This window comes from Sceloporus occidentalis, unplaced genomic scaffold (genome assembly GCF_023333645.1).
Source record: "Sceloporus occidentalis isolate IW3139 unplaced genomic scaffold, rSceOcc1.0.p SCAF_1, whole genome shotgun sequence".
NCBI classification, from domain to species: domain Eukaryota; kingdom Metazoa; phylum Chordata; class Lepidosauria; order Squamata; family Phrynosomatidae; genus Sceloporus; species Sceloporus occidentalis.
In genome coordinates, this window is record NW_028316981.1 from 225,439,029 (window position 1) to 225,455,973 (window position 16,945).

General features: G+C 39.3%; 1 protein-coding gene across 3 annotated transcripts in view; it reads right to left on the minus strand.

The window, feature by feature from the left end:
• Positions 1–16,945, minus strand: part of ADAMTSL1 (ADAMTS like 1) — a 443,438-nt gene that overhangs the window by 163,922 nt on the left and 262,571 nt on the right. For all 3 annotated transcript variants that reach the window (XM_089489382.1, XM_089489388.1, XM_089489374.1), the window contains exons 7-9: positions 14,820–14,977; positions 3,598–3,709; positions 79–217 (exon numbers count right to left, since the gene is read on the minus strand). In XM_089489382.1, the coding sequence (XP_089345508.1) occupies positions 79–217; positions 3,598–3,709; positions 14,820–14,977 (409 nt within the window). The remainder of the gene's footprint in view (positions 1–78; positions 218–3,597; positions 3,710–14,819; positions 14,978–16,945) is intronic.

The following is a 16,945-nucleotide window of genomic DNA, read 5'->3' on the forward strand; positions in this document are numbered from 1 at the left end:
AGAGTTAAACAACAGAATACTTGACTTGCTTATTTTTGTTCAATGTAAACTGTGTTTCAAAATGATGAACTGAGTTACCTTGCAGGACAAGGATCCAGGTTGCATTCCTGAAGTTTTGGCTTTGGCTTGATGTTTTCGGGGTAGTAGTGGCAATACTGATCAGCCACCACTCTGTTGCTCCTCAGATCATAACACTCTGCAGACGTCAGCTGATAACCTTTTAAAAAATCCAGATTGAATAAAGACACACAGTGATCTGCACAGAAGTCAAGATTTATGTGTAGATCAATTTTAATCTTATGCAGAGCCTGGGAAAGTTACTCTTTTGGACCAGAACTCCTAGAATCCTTCCCCTCAACTGTATGGTTTGTGATAATGAGTTAGCATGTGGTCACACATTATCAGAATGAACATGCCTGTTAGAATACCAAATTTCTGTATCAGTCAAATATATTACTATCTAAAGGGGTAATTACATCTCTGCAAATGTATGTAGCGGAGCCTCATTGATATGTTCTTAAAATATTAAAACAAGCTTTGATAGTGAAGTATGGATGTTTAACCTCAGAATTCCCCTTATTTCATTTTGACATGTAAGAACCAGGTAATATCAAAACTTTTCTCATCACAAGGCAAGTTTTGTTCACATTTCAGAATATGAGGAGCGATTTTATGAAATGATGTTTTGCACAAAACATTGTAATCACTCTTTTGTTTGACAGTTTTCATGTGCAAAAACCCATTTATGTTTTCTTTTATAAAAAAAACTCCCAAATATGAAAAAAATTATCTATCGGCCTAGTATTTGTTTTTGTTTTTTTCTGTAGTGTATGTGTTTATTTATTTAAATATTTATATCCCACCCTTTATATGAAGATCTCAAGGTAGCTTACAATAAAATTAATATAAAACAATGAACTGTTACAAAAGTTTTAAAATATTAAAAATATTAAATAGTTTCGCAATTAAAACTAGACAATTTAAAACCAGTTACACTTTGATATGTCAAGCGATTATTCCTCAATTTTCTAAAGGATATGAAAATGTGCAAATATTATTGAGAACTTTGTTGACCCCTTCCCCATTTCCAAATTACTATTTTGTGGCTGCATCCACACTGCAGAAATAATCTGGTTTGACACCATTTTAACTACCCTGGCTCAATGCTATGGAATGCTGGGAATTATAGTTTATTGTGACCCCAGAGTAGAGCAGAGCTCTATTGCAGGTAATGGACTCTTTCTTATGCTTTTAGACATAAGAAAGCATTTAGGGTATCTGCTGGCTTGATTTGAGTGGGAAGTTTCTTTGTAATTATGAATCATCTACCAAAAAGGTAGTGGACCCATTCAGTTTTTTACTAACTATAAATTCATTGTGGTGGTGGTGATGATGATGTGTTTTAAATTCTGGTGTGTTTTAAATTCTGATTTATTTATTATAACATGTTCTTTTATATTCTTTTTGTGTTTTTCCAAAACAAACACACTCTTATTTTATGCAATGGCCTATAGCTAAATGCAATAAAATACTTCATATTCAAAAACTTAGCACCCAAGTGGTTCCCTGCACATGGGATCCAAATCCGTGTTTGCATATCATTACTAATTTGCCAACCCAGTTCTCAGCATGTAACATAACCTACATACTACATATATATTAAAGAGGACAACTGAACTTGTGCCCTACAAGAAGACTTTATTTCTGGCTTTAATGTATTAAAGTTCCAATAGTATACTGGCACATAGGTCTGGTTGGCTTTCAAAACAATGGCGATATTTTCCATGATTTTTTGTTTTAAAGAATAAGTATCTACTTCCCAGATGCTGTCTTAATCTGGAAATATCATTTCATCTGCAAACATATATGGCACCACTTGGGAATAAGTCCACTTGAATTCACTGGGACTTTAGTGTTGTCATACACTGTTATAATCAGAATTATACATAAAACTATAATTCGAAGACCATATATACCACCTATGACACTTTCCTTAAAAGAAAAAAACAACACACAATTTGTGTAATGCTTATTATTTGACTTTCTTTCCTTTAAGGAATAAGCTAATTCCCTTGCTGTTTTTTTAGTTAGCTCCATGCTGATGTTGAGCGTATTATTTTATTATTCACTTTTATTGTGGCTTAATGCTTCAGAGAAGCTTTTTGTGTGGGTACAAATCTTGAACTTTTAAGACTAGTGGTAACAAAATCTATAATGATAAAGAAATAAAGAGAAAGCACTTCCTTTCTCCAACAACTCATAACCTTTCTGTGATTTATCTTCTTCCTTATAGCCAGCTTTGGATTCTGCAATAAAAGCCTCCTTCTGTGCATTTCCTCCCACTTGCCCCCTCTATTTTCCCATGTGGAAGTATCAGCTGTTGCAACCTAATTTCAATTAGCAGGTGCCTGTTCTCTTGCCTCCAGAGTAGATGCTAAACTGCCACTGTCCTTGTCCACAAAGTCCACATAACCCTCTGTGAGGCTTTAATTATTAGTTATTTTTGCAATTACTTTAATTCTCATCCAGAATTATGCACCAGGTGAGTGAAAGGTCAAACCACAGGCTTTCTATTCCATTAGGAGTTAGCATGCGTATGTTATGCAAAGTACTTAATCTTAGAGAGTCTCTTCCTTTTCATTTGCCTTAGTGCAGAGGGCAGGGTACCTTTTGCCTGCCAGATGGTTTGCCCTACAACTTCCATCAACATAGTCGAGGATTGTGGGAGTTGTCGTTCAAAGGACATGGTGATTGAAAGGCTCCCCACCCCGTTTTAGCACATGCAATCACTCCAATTTCTTACTCTGTAAAAGTACTCTGAAAAAGCCTCACAACTGATGGCTGAGTGCCTGTCTCCAAAATGCAGCAGCAATGCTTAACTGGATAAAATATCTTTCAGAATGGCTTTATGGACTGAAATGTACAGCTATAAGGTAACATTTAGGTTCATTTTCATGTGATACTTAGCCAAATGAGGTTCATGATATGCAAGGTAAATGTCGAGATTATATTTTTCTACATAGCTTTGGAAAAGATGTAGGAAATAGATCATGACTTGTGTATCTTTGTAAAATCATTTTGCCATGCACACAGCCTCAAGAAGGTCAGAGAAGCTTTGTAAGACTACATTACTACATTAATATTGAACACTTCTGAAACGGCTATGATGCAAGATTTTCATATTACTTTAGATACTGCAAATGCTTTCAAACCATGAATACACATGTTAACTCAAGAAAGTATTGATTAGCTAAAGAGAGCAGTATAACACTGCCAAAGCAAGCTAGTGTTCAGTGACCATGATCTATGACCCATGAATCACAATGGGATTTTGATCCACAGCTGATGAGCCACTTTCTACCTTTTTTCTTTACAGAAATATACCTGCCTTTGAGACAGGTACTTTTCCTCAAGAAAAGTACACTGTACTCAATCCTTCCATCGTTCAACAGGTCCTTTACAGCTGACACATATATCAAAATCAAGCCCCAAAGTTACTTAGAACAAAACTTGTTCCCACAGAAAAAAGAGTTACATATGGAAATCAGTGCCCTCTAGAAGCAGAATACAAAACAATGGAACAATTTAATACATTACCTCCACCACAGGAAGCAGAACATGGAAAGAAATCAGTTTCTCTCCATCGGTGGCTGATTGGCTGATAGAAAATAAACTGAACTGAACTGTCAGCAGCACCGGCGTAATGAATCTGAAAAGGAGAAAAGCTACAGGTAAAGTTGTAAGGAATGTAATAAAAGTACCACATAAGAACACCTTGCTATAGATACTCATACAATCAAAGAAGTGAAAAGAAACACCGCTTACAATTTTCAGGGAGAAACAAATGATGCCTTCCATGGAAATTGTAATTCATCAAAAGCTATGCATAGAGTTATTAAGCAAGGATTGGCAGAAAGCCTGCTAAACTCAACTCTGCAGATTGTATGGGTAAGATTTGTTAATCCTTCCTAAATATTTATCACTAGGGTTTTCTCCGATGGCATATATATAACACATATAACACAGACAATAACAACATAAAGAATGGACAATCGGTTGCTGATTAATGATACAACCTGCCTAATAGGAAGTTCAGTTCTGGGAGCACCTATCTTTTATTCCCAGGTGTTCTCAACAGACCCTTCCATCAGTAAAGCAACACACTCAGTCTGCACAGTAAGGACTGTACAGACAGATATAGATTCAGGAGTAGGACTGATAAAATGGTAGTGCTAGGAAGAAACCATTGCCATAATTCTCCACATTCCCCAATTTTTTCCCATCCAATCCACAATCACTGTCTGATAGATGGGCAGCTCCTTCACTCTTCCTTTAGTTGAGCTTTACCAGTTTAGTACCTGTTTATTTCTTCAAGAAATTAAAGAAAGACCAATAGAGAGGAAAAGAAAACTCTGGGGAATAAAGAAGAAAGTTTATCGGAGTTGAGGCTGGGGTGGAGCTTAGCAAAACAAATTATACCACAACTGGATTATTATTGTTTCATTCTCCAAAAAGAAAGGGAGACATGACAACAAATGACACCGCACTTATATTGCAAAAAGGAAGTGGTAAAAGAAAGTCAGGCAGAAAGGCTTCAAGACACATTGAGAGACACAACAGTTCTTGCCTACTGAGGATCTGCTGTTCTTTTCTAGTCAAGGTAAACAGTGATGAAAATTCCCAGAAGAAAAAAAGAAAGGAGGAATGAAAGGAAGGAAGAAATACAGCTGAAGTAATACAGGTTCCATGGGCAACAATGGAGGCCCCTTGTATGAATTAATATCATTTTGTTCAGCATGTCATAAACAGGATGTCTAATTCCTTGCAGTGGGGTAGTACATTAATCACACATAGATTTGAGGTAGGAAGAAGTCTAGTGGACTCTGGGGGGCAAGCTGGAATTGGGCTGGAAGCTATTTGTAATATCTGATTCGAGAACACGATAACAAAGGCTTTTGGAATTTGGAAAAAAATTGCTAACTTGGAAAGTGAAAGAAAAGAAAGGAAGAAAAACCAAGTATTTTGCCTGAACCTTAAAGGTCTCCTGTGTGGGGTCTTCGGGAGAGCATGATAAATGAGGAGAGAGATTATGCATGGCCTAGCAGAGAGGTTGGGAAGGCTCCACATCAAAAGTCAGGAAGACATAACAACCCGGCTCCCCAAGGATTCTTGTTGTGTTGTCTGCTTGATTATCTGTCTTCTCTGACACAGAGAAAAGGCAGATGCAGATCTTTCTCCCAAAGAAAGTGGGAAGTTATTCATACAGCCAGGACCACCATCACCCCTGGGTGGGAATATGCTGCAATTAACCACAGATGGAAAACTAACATTACTAGGTAGGGGGAAAAGAAATTGGACAAACTCATGTTTATTGTTTCAGAAGAGCTGTATGTGCTTTGGGAGAAGAGATTGATTACAATGTTGTTGGAGTCTTGTTTGTTGAGAGGTTATACCTGGGGTCTGTAGCCTGCAGGCACTGTTGGCTGGCAAAGGACAAATGTTTCATTGTAAGGCCTTGTAAAACGTAGGAGGAGTATTTGCAAGCCAGGAGTCTCCAGTATTGAAAGAAGAAAAACCTCTTCAGTTACTACAATCTGACACTGGGGAAACACTGATGCATCCCAACAGAGTAACACTTAATTCCTTTGTACATTTGCAAAACAGATGTCGAGTTCCTACTGCCTGTTAATGTACTTGTTAGTATTATGATATTTCAAATTGGGCTGTACTGATTTCTCATATTAATGTACAGTCGGTCCTTCTTCTACACAGATTTTTTATACATGGATTCAAGCACCACGCTTTGAAAATGTTCAAAAAAGTCTAAATTTCAAATATCAAACCTTGATATTTCATTTTTTATAAGGGACACCATTTTGCTATGTCATTATATTTAATGGGACTTGAGCATCCACAGATTGGAACCAAACCCCAGTGTATAACAAGGGTCCACTGAATTTTGATTAAACAGCATCATTCTGTTGTTGCATACCACCTCAAGTATATTTTGTTTTAACTGAATCGAGAATTCAGAGATAAAGATATAACAGCATAATTGCTGATACTATACCAAACAACAAGCTTTATGGCTTGACCTCATAAAGAAGGATGTAGGATATTGATGAGCACCCTTTCTGAGTCATTTAACCAGTGGTTTTCTTTTAGCTATATTTCAGAAATGAGGTGAATCCTGTTTGGATTATTATAACATGGTTTGCACCAGTGGTATAACCGGAGGGGGGGGGACTTCTGTTTGACTCCCTGGGCGCTGGCCTGTGAAGTCCCACAGGTTTTTTTATATCCATGCGTTATTTAACATCTATATAAAACTGCTGGGAGTGGTCATTTGGAGTTTTGAGATGTGCTGTCATCAGTATGTGGATATTTTGTCATGTCTTATGTTACTTTATATTGTTTTTAGCTAGGTGGTTTTAATTGGTATTTTTTTAAAAATCATTTAAAAATCTTTTAAATGATTTTTATCTGTGAGCCACCTTGGATCCCTTTCTGGGATGAAGGTGGGATAGAAATTAAAACAAACAAGCAAATAAATAAATAAACAAATAAACAAATAAATAATTTTCTAGGCATTCTGTTTTCTGTGCAAAGCAGAACAAAGTTTGCACAGAATCATCTGGGTGCAACATTTTTATTCAGATGAACATTTAAAACAGAAAGGTTTTAAAGGATGGGCTGTGGATGCTGTAATATTTTAAGAATGGTTTAACTAAGTGATTCCCAAACTCTGGTCCTCCAACTGTTTTGGACTTCAGAAGTTGCAGCCATTTTGACCAATAGTCTGGGATTCTGTGAGCTGAAGTCCAAAACACCTGGAAGAAAAGAGTTTGCGAATCACTGTTTTTATTATCTTTTAAAACTACAAATTATTCTTTTAACTTGGTCTTAGAATTGTTTTACTGTACTGAGAGTAATTTAATTTTCTTATAATATTCACTTTTTGTATGTTTTTAATTCTATTCTTCTTTTAAACTATGAGATGCTGTTAGTCCCAGTATCGGGGACAAAGTAGGATACAAATAAATAATGATGGTGAAGTTGATAATTATGATGATGACAATGATAATGCAATTAAAAATAACTGAAATCAGGCACTATTCTAATGTGGTAAAAGATAAAGGTAACTGACTGTAGGGGGTGGTGCTCATTTCCATTACTAAACCAAAGAACCAGCATTGTCCGAGGACTACACTGATGGTGATGTGGCCAGCATGACTGCACCAAACACTGTTACCTTCCCACCGATGTGGTATCTGTTTACCTACTTGCATTAATAGGGTTTTGAACTGCTAGATTGGCAGAAGCTGGGATTAGTGACAAAAGCTCACCCCATCATGCAGCATTCAGGCCTTGAACTGCCAACCTTCTGATCTTCCAGTAATCAGAATTGATGTCTTAACCACTAAGCCACTGCATCCACAGCCTAAAGTGGAGATGGATATATTTTGCACAGTATAAAAACAAAATGTGCAGTAAGAAACAGTAGCTGCTGAGTAGGGCTGCATCCACACTGCAGATGTAATCCAGTTTGACGCCATTTTAACTGCCATGACTCAATGCTATGGAATTTTGGGAAATGTAGTTTTGTGAGACATGTAGCCTTCTCTGGTGCCACAACAAACTACAATTTCCAGAAATCCATTGCATTGAGTCATGGCTTTTAAAGTGGTGTCAAACTGATTATTTCTGTAGTGTCGAAGCAGTCAATACAAGCTTTAATCAAGAATAATGCTATTTCCTATAACAAGTAGATGGTGAAAGTATATATTTCACTCTTCAAAATTCTGTGTTAATAGTAGATTATTGGGACCAATTAACTAACTGCTTTACCTGTGACCAAGGAAAATATATACAGCTTGGTATGAAACTGTGGAGATTATCGCACTGGGTTCTGAGAACGTTCTCATCACGTGATGAGAATGGAACGCATTTGAGTATACCGCATGTATGTGTTCCAATCGGGTTCTCAGAATGTTTAAATGTGTTCCAAATGTGTTCCAGGAGGGTACAGATATGAATGTGTTCCCAGAGAGCTGAAACGTGATGAGAACGTTCCAACAGAAGTGTGTGCGATATTCTTATCTGTTCTCAAATCCGTTCTCTCATTCCTCCGTCTCCTGATTGGCTGAAAGAATGACAGGCAGGGAGGGAGGGAGGCAGGCGAGCGACTGCAGTGAGGGAAGGTATGTGTGTGTGAGGGGGGAAAGAAGGAGGGAGGGAAGGGAGGAAAGTTGGGACAAGTGAGAGAAGAGGAAAGAAGGGAAAGAGAGAGAAAGAGAGAGGGAAACAGGGGGGCCAGAGCAGAGAGCAAGAGGGAGAGGGTCTGGCTGCTTCTGCGGGGGTCTCTAGTGTCATGTCCAGCGGGGCTCCTGTGCTGGCAGCCTGCAGGAGGCAAGGATGGCAGGGATGCCCAGGACCTTCTCCTCCTTCCCTCCAGGAAGGAACCCACAAAAGCTCCTCTGTTTGGAGCAACACACAAAAGCAAGCAAACAACTCCCAGAATTCCATAGCAAAGAGCCAGACAAGAATTAAAGCAGGGAGGGAAGCTCACAGACCCCACCTGGAATATTGTGTCCAGTTCTGGGCACCACAATTCAAAAAGGAGCGTGTCCAAAGGAGGGCGACTAAAATGGTGAAAGGTCTGGAAACCATGCCCTACAAGGAACGACTTAAGGAGCTGGGGATGTTTAGCCTGGAGAAGAGAAGATTAAGAGGTGATATGATAGCCCTGTTTAAATATTTGAAGGGATGTCACATTGATGAGGGAGCAAGCTTGGTTTCTGCTGCTCCAGAGACTAGGACCCGGAGCAATGGATGCAAGCTCCAGGAAAAGAGATCCCACTTCAATATTAGGAGGAACTTCCTGAGAGTAAGGGCTGTTCGACAATGGAACACACTCTTTCCTCAGAGTGTAGTGGAGTCTCCTTCCTTGGAGGTCTTTAAGCAGAGGCTGGATGGCCATCTGTTGGGGATGCTTTGATTGTGATTTCCTGCATGGCAGAATGGGGTTGGACTGGATGGCCCTTGTGGTCTCTTCCAACTCTATGATTCTATGATGGCACACATTACATGCGCACACACACAGGAGGCAAAAGGCTGACAAGCAGCCAAAATGGGGAATTGGGATGACAGCAGAGGACTCTTCTTTTCTAACCGGTTTAAAGAGCTGCTATGGCTGCCGGGGCTCTGCCCTTGGCCCAGTCCCCTCCCTGGCAACTTGCTTTTCTTCGGCTTGAAGAGACCTGCATGGAGCTCCTCCTTCTTCCCAGCCTTGCAAAGGAAGTTTGGGATGTAACTTGCAAGGCTCATCTCTCCCCATTTCTCTTTCTCCCTGCCTTCCTCCCGATCCCTCGTTCTTCCCTCCCTTCCCTCCCTCCTCCTTTCCCCCCTCTCTCTCTCACACACCCCCCTTCCCTCACTGCAGTCGCTCGCCTACTTGCTTTCCTGCCTCCCTGCCTGTCATTCTTTCAGCCAATCAGGAGACGGAGGCGGCCTTGGTGGAATATGTTCTCGGAACGGTTTCAGGAATCGCTGTGCGGTAAAATGCAGTTCTGATCACGTTCTGATCACGTTCTAGTTTACTAATGCAGTAATATCTGTTCCAGGAACGTTCTCATCACGTGATGATAGGAACGTTCTCAGAACGCAGTGCGATAATCTCCTGTATTGTTGGAGGCATTGTCAGCTCACCCAGAACTCCATTTATATATCAGAGCTCTTTATATATCAGAGCTCCAAGATTCACTGGCATCTGAAAAGTCCTGCTTTCTGTCACCCAATTTTGTTATGGCTTTTACCATTACATAAATTTTGCCAACTGTGGTTGTGTCCACAGTGCCATCACACTTCTAGGATGGCACCAAACAGGGATCTGATGAAGATTTGCCAGCTTCCCAAATGGGGTTAAAAACTGAGTTTCCAGCCCATTTGGCAACTGGTACAGGATAAATAAAACCCCCACAAACTTCCGACAGCTTTCTAGACTTTTTTTCCCCTTGCATAGCTTTCATTGAAAATTATTCAGCTTTTCCAGCTGACATATACAGGGTAATGTTTTTCTGCAACTTTCCTTCATGTCTTCCTGTCATTTCAGAGAGGAAAAAATTCCCACACCTCCTGACAGAATGGAAAGAAAAATAGATTTCTTCTCCCAAACACCCATCAGGATGGGAAATCAAGAATTACTATCCTAGTACCAATATATCTTTCATCAATGCCTGAGTGAAACCATCTTTGTCATTTTCTATGAGGCACTGCATGGCCATGCGAAATAACATGTAATGTGGGGGCAGATCAGGGACAAGTGTCTCCTTGACACCAACTCTCTGGCATCAGAGTAAACACTGAGTGAAATGAACCAAAGAAGCAAAGTTTGGGTTTTTTTTTGGGGGGGGGGGGAAGGAGATTCAAAATATCAGTTCCCTACAAATTATCGTGGTTGTATCCACACTGCAGAAATAATGTAGTCTGACAATGCAGTCTTTCTGGCAGGGACTAAATGAATATGCTACAACCAATTACCATTCCCAGGATTCCATAGCCTTGGGTCATGGCCATTAAAGCAGCATCAAACTGGGTTATTCCTGTAGTGTGGATGCAACCAAAAGAACAACAACAACAACAACAACAACAACAACAAAACTTACTTCTAGCCAGAAGGTGGAACGTAGAGCAGAGTGGACGGTAAATATTGGCACCACAGTGACTAGCAAAGAGGAACTAGCTAAGCAAATACACAGATGAGTTATCTGTTAAGTTGCAGCAACAAGTGAATGAAGCCTTGACTGAATCAAACTACCACTCTGTTAGCTGAGCTGGTGGTTTTCACACAACCTATTGCCTGGAACAGAATCCAGCAAAACTGAGAACCTGTACCCTTGTCTCCAATCTGGAGAGAACGAATGAAAACTGGAGAGTCAGGGCCAAACCCTGAGATCGGGCAATCCTATTGGATATAGATTTCTAGTCATACTTGGAACAGGTCCAATGAAATAAATGCAGCTCCCACTAATTTCGGTTTAAATCCTCCCTAATATTAAAAAAAAAATTACTTAAGACTAATTGTAAAAAAAAAAAAAATACTTAAGAATATGTCCCTGATTTCAATGAAGTCCAATTCCTGATAAGCATGTTTTGGTTCATTAAAACAATGTAAACAGGTTTACTTAGCCCCTGACTGCTGCCTTTGGTATCAAAGCCTCACCTTGATATACATTTTATCCAGCAGAGGAGGAAGGAAGAAACCACTTGAAACAACCAGTGTCTTCCTCTTTCTTTCTAACATGATTTATCAGATCTCGGCTGATGCAAAAAACACTTGTGCACATAGGCACTAGTGGCTCCTCAAATCCTTTGTGAATTAATGCTTGTCAGCTTTGATCAAACATCGTACTGATCTGTAAATAACAAGGCTCTTGGTGAAAACCAGAAAACCAATAAATAATCTGATGTTTGGAGCAACAATGGGAAATGGTGATCTGAAACATATCTGTAGTAGTTACAGCCACACTGAACACATTGAAGCACTTTCCAGTTTTAATCAGATAAGTTCACTTCCTATCGTTAAACAGAAGTATTTGGATTTTGGCAACATGGGTCCCATCAATCTATTTCTGCCTGCTGTAGCTTACAGTAGCCTGAATAAAATTCATGTGCTAAGGTTACATCTGCCATTGTTCTCTTTAATCAGTATGATACATTAATTCAATTTCTCATGCTCATCCAGTAGCCATGAAAGGGATAGTAAAGTTAAGAATGAACTCTCGTCAAGGTCCTAATTTACTCCGAATTTCCTCTTCCATCTTCTTCATTACACAAGTAGTACAATAGTTAGCATGATTGGTTTGGACAAGGAGAAGCATCCAATTCAACCCTACAGCATGAATTAAAGAGGTGAAGTAAAGGGGGTCAAGCAGCTATTCAAACCATGTCCCACCTGCCAAAAAAGTATTTGCACAAATAGGTGAGAATGGCTCAGGCGAACAGCTTGGATAAGTTACTTTTTGGACTACAATTCCCCAAATCCTCCAACTAGCCGGGGGACAGAGGGAATTGGGGCATGGGGTATATTTAGTCTCCCCTGTGCTATTTTTCAAAATGGCAAGTGACTTCCAATTCATTATTCAGTTTGGAAAAATGCCTTTCATGTGCCTAAAACAACCTGAGAAGGCCATGGCAAAATTACCCCATGTCCTTTAGAGGGCACAAGGTGAATCAGTGGAGCACGATGGTTAAAAAGTAAGAAATAAATCTCATAATAAATGAATGAACAAAGGAATGGATCGTTTCATGTAACCATAGCCTTGATGCATACCCTCTTATATTTCACAGATGAAAAGAAGGAACCACTTGGTCAAGCAATATCATGTGGTGAAAAGAGGGTGGCCAAGCAAAGATAGCAAGAGTTCTTAATAAAGAAGAGCACACAAATACTAATATTTTAAGAAACCCTGTACTGTATGACACCTGAAAAAAGAGGAAACTGAAAGAAGTCTACTCAGAAAAACTCTAATTCTTTTCCTCTCACTCTTGCTGAATTAATTGAGAGAAAACTACATTTGCATTTTGAACTCAGTTTGTAGCAATTGAAATAAGCTGAAGACAAAAGGAAAAAGAGAGAGGAACTGGTACATTTTTAAGCAACTGAGAAACTAGGATTGCAGAGGATTAACTGGGGCTGTTTCTGCCAGATCAGGACAGTTCGAGAGTATACTGTTGGTTTTCCTGGCCTGAGGTATGATTTCCAGGAAGACTTTGCTTCAGAAAAGGCTTTAATTTTTCACCACTGTCAACTGAAGAGCAAAGAGTACAGGAACAGCCAAATCAATGAGAAGTTAGCCATGTTGTGACAAGACAGCATTGTCCATGGTCTGAGTAATGCTACCTCTCAAGGAAGAAACATGTTTGTTTCAACATCTCTTCATACAGAAGACATATCCCTAGACACAGCACATGGACTGCACTGAAGATATCCCTTAAGTTAGTCTTATTATACATATTATACATGTAATTTCCCCCCAGGAAAATCAGGACATTAAATTGATTGGAGCTTGATAGTCTATCTTGTTGAATGTTGAGTTTGTTGCTTTAAAATGTCATTTTAAACTGCAAATTGTCCTGTTTATAGCAGTCAAGAAAAACATTGCTATTTTGTTTGAAGCATGATAATTAACATTATTGCTGATTTAATGAATTGATTTTTCCAGTGAATCCTTCGAGCTACCCAATACTAGCTGCTACATCTGCAATTACCATGCTAAGGAGGGTCTTCAGTTTTTAGTTGAATTAAGTTTTTTCCTAATCATTCTAACTATGGGTCTCATTCCTCAGTGTAGCCATTTGCATTTCCATCTGTCACAAGGGCATCAGCATCAGCTTAAATCAAACACTCTGGCTCTGTGTCCCTTGATGAAAAATTTATGGTGTCCTGGACATGATACAATTTTTGCAGCTTTAGAGCTGAGATCTGTGAGGCCCCTATGACCTAACCCCCCTGTTTTCCTGCCCCACTGCCCAGTGGACTTTGTTTTATTTAAATTCCCAAATGTTCACATTTGTCAATGCAATTCCCCTGCTCCCCTTTATAGAATGCATATGCTGCTCTCAGCAATGTGTTTTATATTACCTGACAGAATAGGAAAGCATTAATGGGAGGAAACAACTTGATTCTTACTGCCAGTACTATACAAAGCAGAACTTCCATGGGATATGATGATTTCTTGACCAAAGCCAGCCTGCTCACCTTAAAGAATCTCATGGCGTACTCTTCTATCATTTCACATCTTTAGCAGTGATATTTTTCAAAAAGTAAATAAAAATTAGCCATGAACTATCAGGCCTTCATTTCCTACCCAAATGTCAGTCTAATTCACTTACTTGATCATTTTACACAAAGTCTCATAACTGAATTGTATTCTCTATCTCAGAACTCAATACTGTCCTTAGATCTTTAACATACTGATTAAAATATATATTGATTACTTTTTCATTAAGAAATGACAGAGGGTATGCTGAAGCTAGCTTGCTTAGTGAATTATACCTAAGTATGTCTTAGAAAGGTTTGCTCACCTGTCTTTTCTTTTAAGCTTAGAAAAACAAGTGTGTGGCTATATGTATGCATCGCAACTTTTGTTCAGGAATGTTGTCAGATTGTGAATTTTTTGTTCTGTTGAATTTAGTAAAGTTACATTAATATTAAGAAAGGTTTTAAAAAGTATGCAGGACACTCATGGTATGTCACTTTGGGGGCTCACATCTCTGTGAACCAAACATCATGATTTTTACTTTGTCTAGAGCAGAAGCAGGCACAGAAAAAAAAAAGATGGGCATTATTCTTCAATTCCAGAAGCAGGCACAAATACACACACACACAAACTCTGAGAATCAGAGAAGTGTAATTGATTGATTGTTGGACTATGACTCTAGAGATCAGGGTTCAATTCCCTGCTCGGCCATGTAAACCCAATGGGTGACCTTGGGTGAGTCACACACTCTAAGCCCCAGAAAACCCTGTGATAGGGTCACCTTAGGGTCACCATGTCCGAAGCCACACGTGCTTGTTGGTGGGTGCCTCATTCTGACCTCTGAAGTGAGCAACCTGTTGTGGTGGTGAACACACCAGTGGTGCAGGGAGACACCTGTGCAGACAGAGTGGCACTGGCATAATGGAGGCCAAGGTAACAGGCGTAAGTTTGGGGCAGCTGCAGGACTAGGATACACTGGGCTCCCTCTGCACTAACCTGTGCAGACAAGGCTGAGATTGCTTCAAAAAGAACACTATCATTTTGTTTCATGTTTCTTACCTTGACAGTAAAATCTGCAGTGAGAGGGCCAGGCATTCTCAATATTTCTTTGTCTGGAAACTTCTGGAAGTCAACACTAGAGTTATCCACAAGGAATGAACCTGGAGAGCTGAGGCTGTTTTCACCTTTTATGCCTTGTAGAGTCTTGGTTTCTAAATCTGAGAAACATGAGAACGTATAAGAGTGGAATACAATTATCTCAATAGTTTACTTACAGCAAGCAAGGAAGCAAAAGACTAAATATAGGAAATTACAAAAGACTATCAGAAGTAACAGTGAAATGTATTTTTACACAAGAGATTTATTTTTACACAGCTTGGTAGAAAGAAGGAACCACTTGACTTCACTGATTTGCACCACTGTTAAAACTTCATTAAGACCTGTAATCATGTTTAGTTTCATAAAATTTCTCGTTCCTTCCTTCTACACATCTATTCAGCATTTGTGGGAACCAGAATAATTTCCCTTAGAGCTACCATGGTTCATAGTGTAGAGACAGGAACTAATTCGTCAAAATCAATTAAGGTATTAAGTTGTACATTTCCTAACATGGACAATTTAAATTATTGTCAAACTGAAATTTCTAGAATTAAAGTATTAAGTAATTAATTAATAAAATGAATGACCATTCTAAACAGACTAACAATTTTTCACCTTTATCATCATTTTTTTCTTTATCAAAAGCCTAGTTCTGTTGAACTTTAGGGAAAAAATGCTTCTTGCTTTAAAAAAAAGATTTTGCAGGATTTAAGAATTAGCATGTTTGTGTCACAAGGCCCCAAATACATATTTTAATTTAGTACATACAACCAGCCTTCTTCATCCAGTTTTTTTTTAAAATCCATGGATTCAAGCATTCACAGCTTGCAAATATTTAAAAAATATATAAATTCCAAATAGCAAACCTTGATTTAACCATTTTATATAAGGCACACCATTTTACTATGCCATTGTATTTAATGGGACTTGAGCATCCACAGATTTTGGTTTCCATGGTGTGTTCTGGAACCAAACCCCAGCGGATAACAAGGGCTCACTGTATGGTGATTTATTTAGTGATAAGTTTAGAAGACTTTGAAAAATAGTAAGGGCACCTTTATAAGGAGGTGATCTAAATGATCCTTCTTGTGTTCTGCACTGGACAGTACACAAAGGCTCCTCTTTTGACCAAACAACCTACATGTTGAAGTTCTTAACCCAGAGGATTTTAATAAATGTTTCCTTCTCTTCAAGGCTCAAAACAGAGACAGGGTATTTTTAAGCTGCATTCTGTCAGGTTATTTAACTTAAACACATTAACTATTTTCTACTAACCTTCCTATCTGTGTGTGTGTGTGTGTGTGTGTGTGTGTGTGAGAGAGAGAGAGAGAGAGAGAGAGAGAGAGAGAGAGAGAGAGAGAGAGAGGAGAGGGAGTGTGTGTGTTTGAAAGAGTATAGTTAGGACTCCAAGTACAAGTTGTAGCACCTCTTGACATTTTTCAATGTGTGATGTTACCCATGCTGCTCGATATAAATTTTGGAATCAATGATAACCCTTGGATGACCCCTGGCCAGACTCCTAGCCTGTCCGCCATTACTGGCAAAGCGAGAGGACATGTACACCTCCCCTAAGGGAGTTCCCATATTAACATCTCAGAGGGTCCAGGGAAGTCGCATGAAGGGATTATCTCAAGGCTGGGAAGAGTAAAAGGATTGCCTTCCCTGAAGCTATCAACCTCCTCCTCGAACCTATTGTCCGAGAGGCATAAGCCCTTTATAGTATCTAAAGCAGACATCCAGGTGAAAAGAAAATCTTTAGAACACCTTTGTTTCGGCCAAGACAGCCTCTTTGCCTCAGGCCAGATTTGGCCTATAAAAAGTCCCCACTTTGGCTGCTCAGCGCACCATTTTTCAAGGTCTACTTGCTCCACGTCAGTCAGACCTCTGTTTTGGTAGCCAGCATTTCTGCTCACTCCCAGGTTGCGGAGCAGACTTGTCTCACTGTCCAGCACACCATTCGCTCCCCAGAGGGAGTCTACATTCTGGTAAGCATCTCCATTAGTAACGCCTGAAATCTGTTCCTATTTTCCAACCCTAATTTTCCTGAGTCCTGAGTGTGTGTGTGAGTGTATGCGCAACGCATGTGT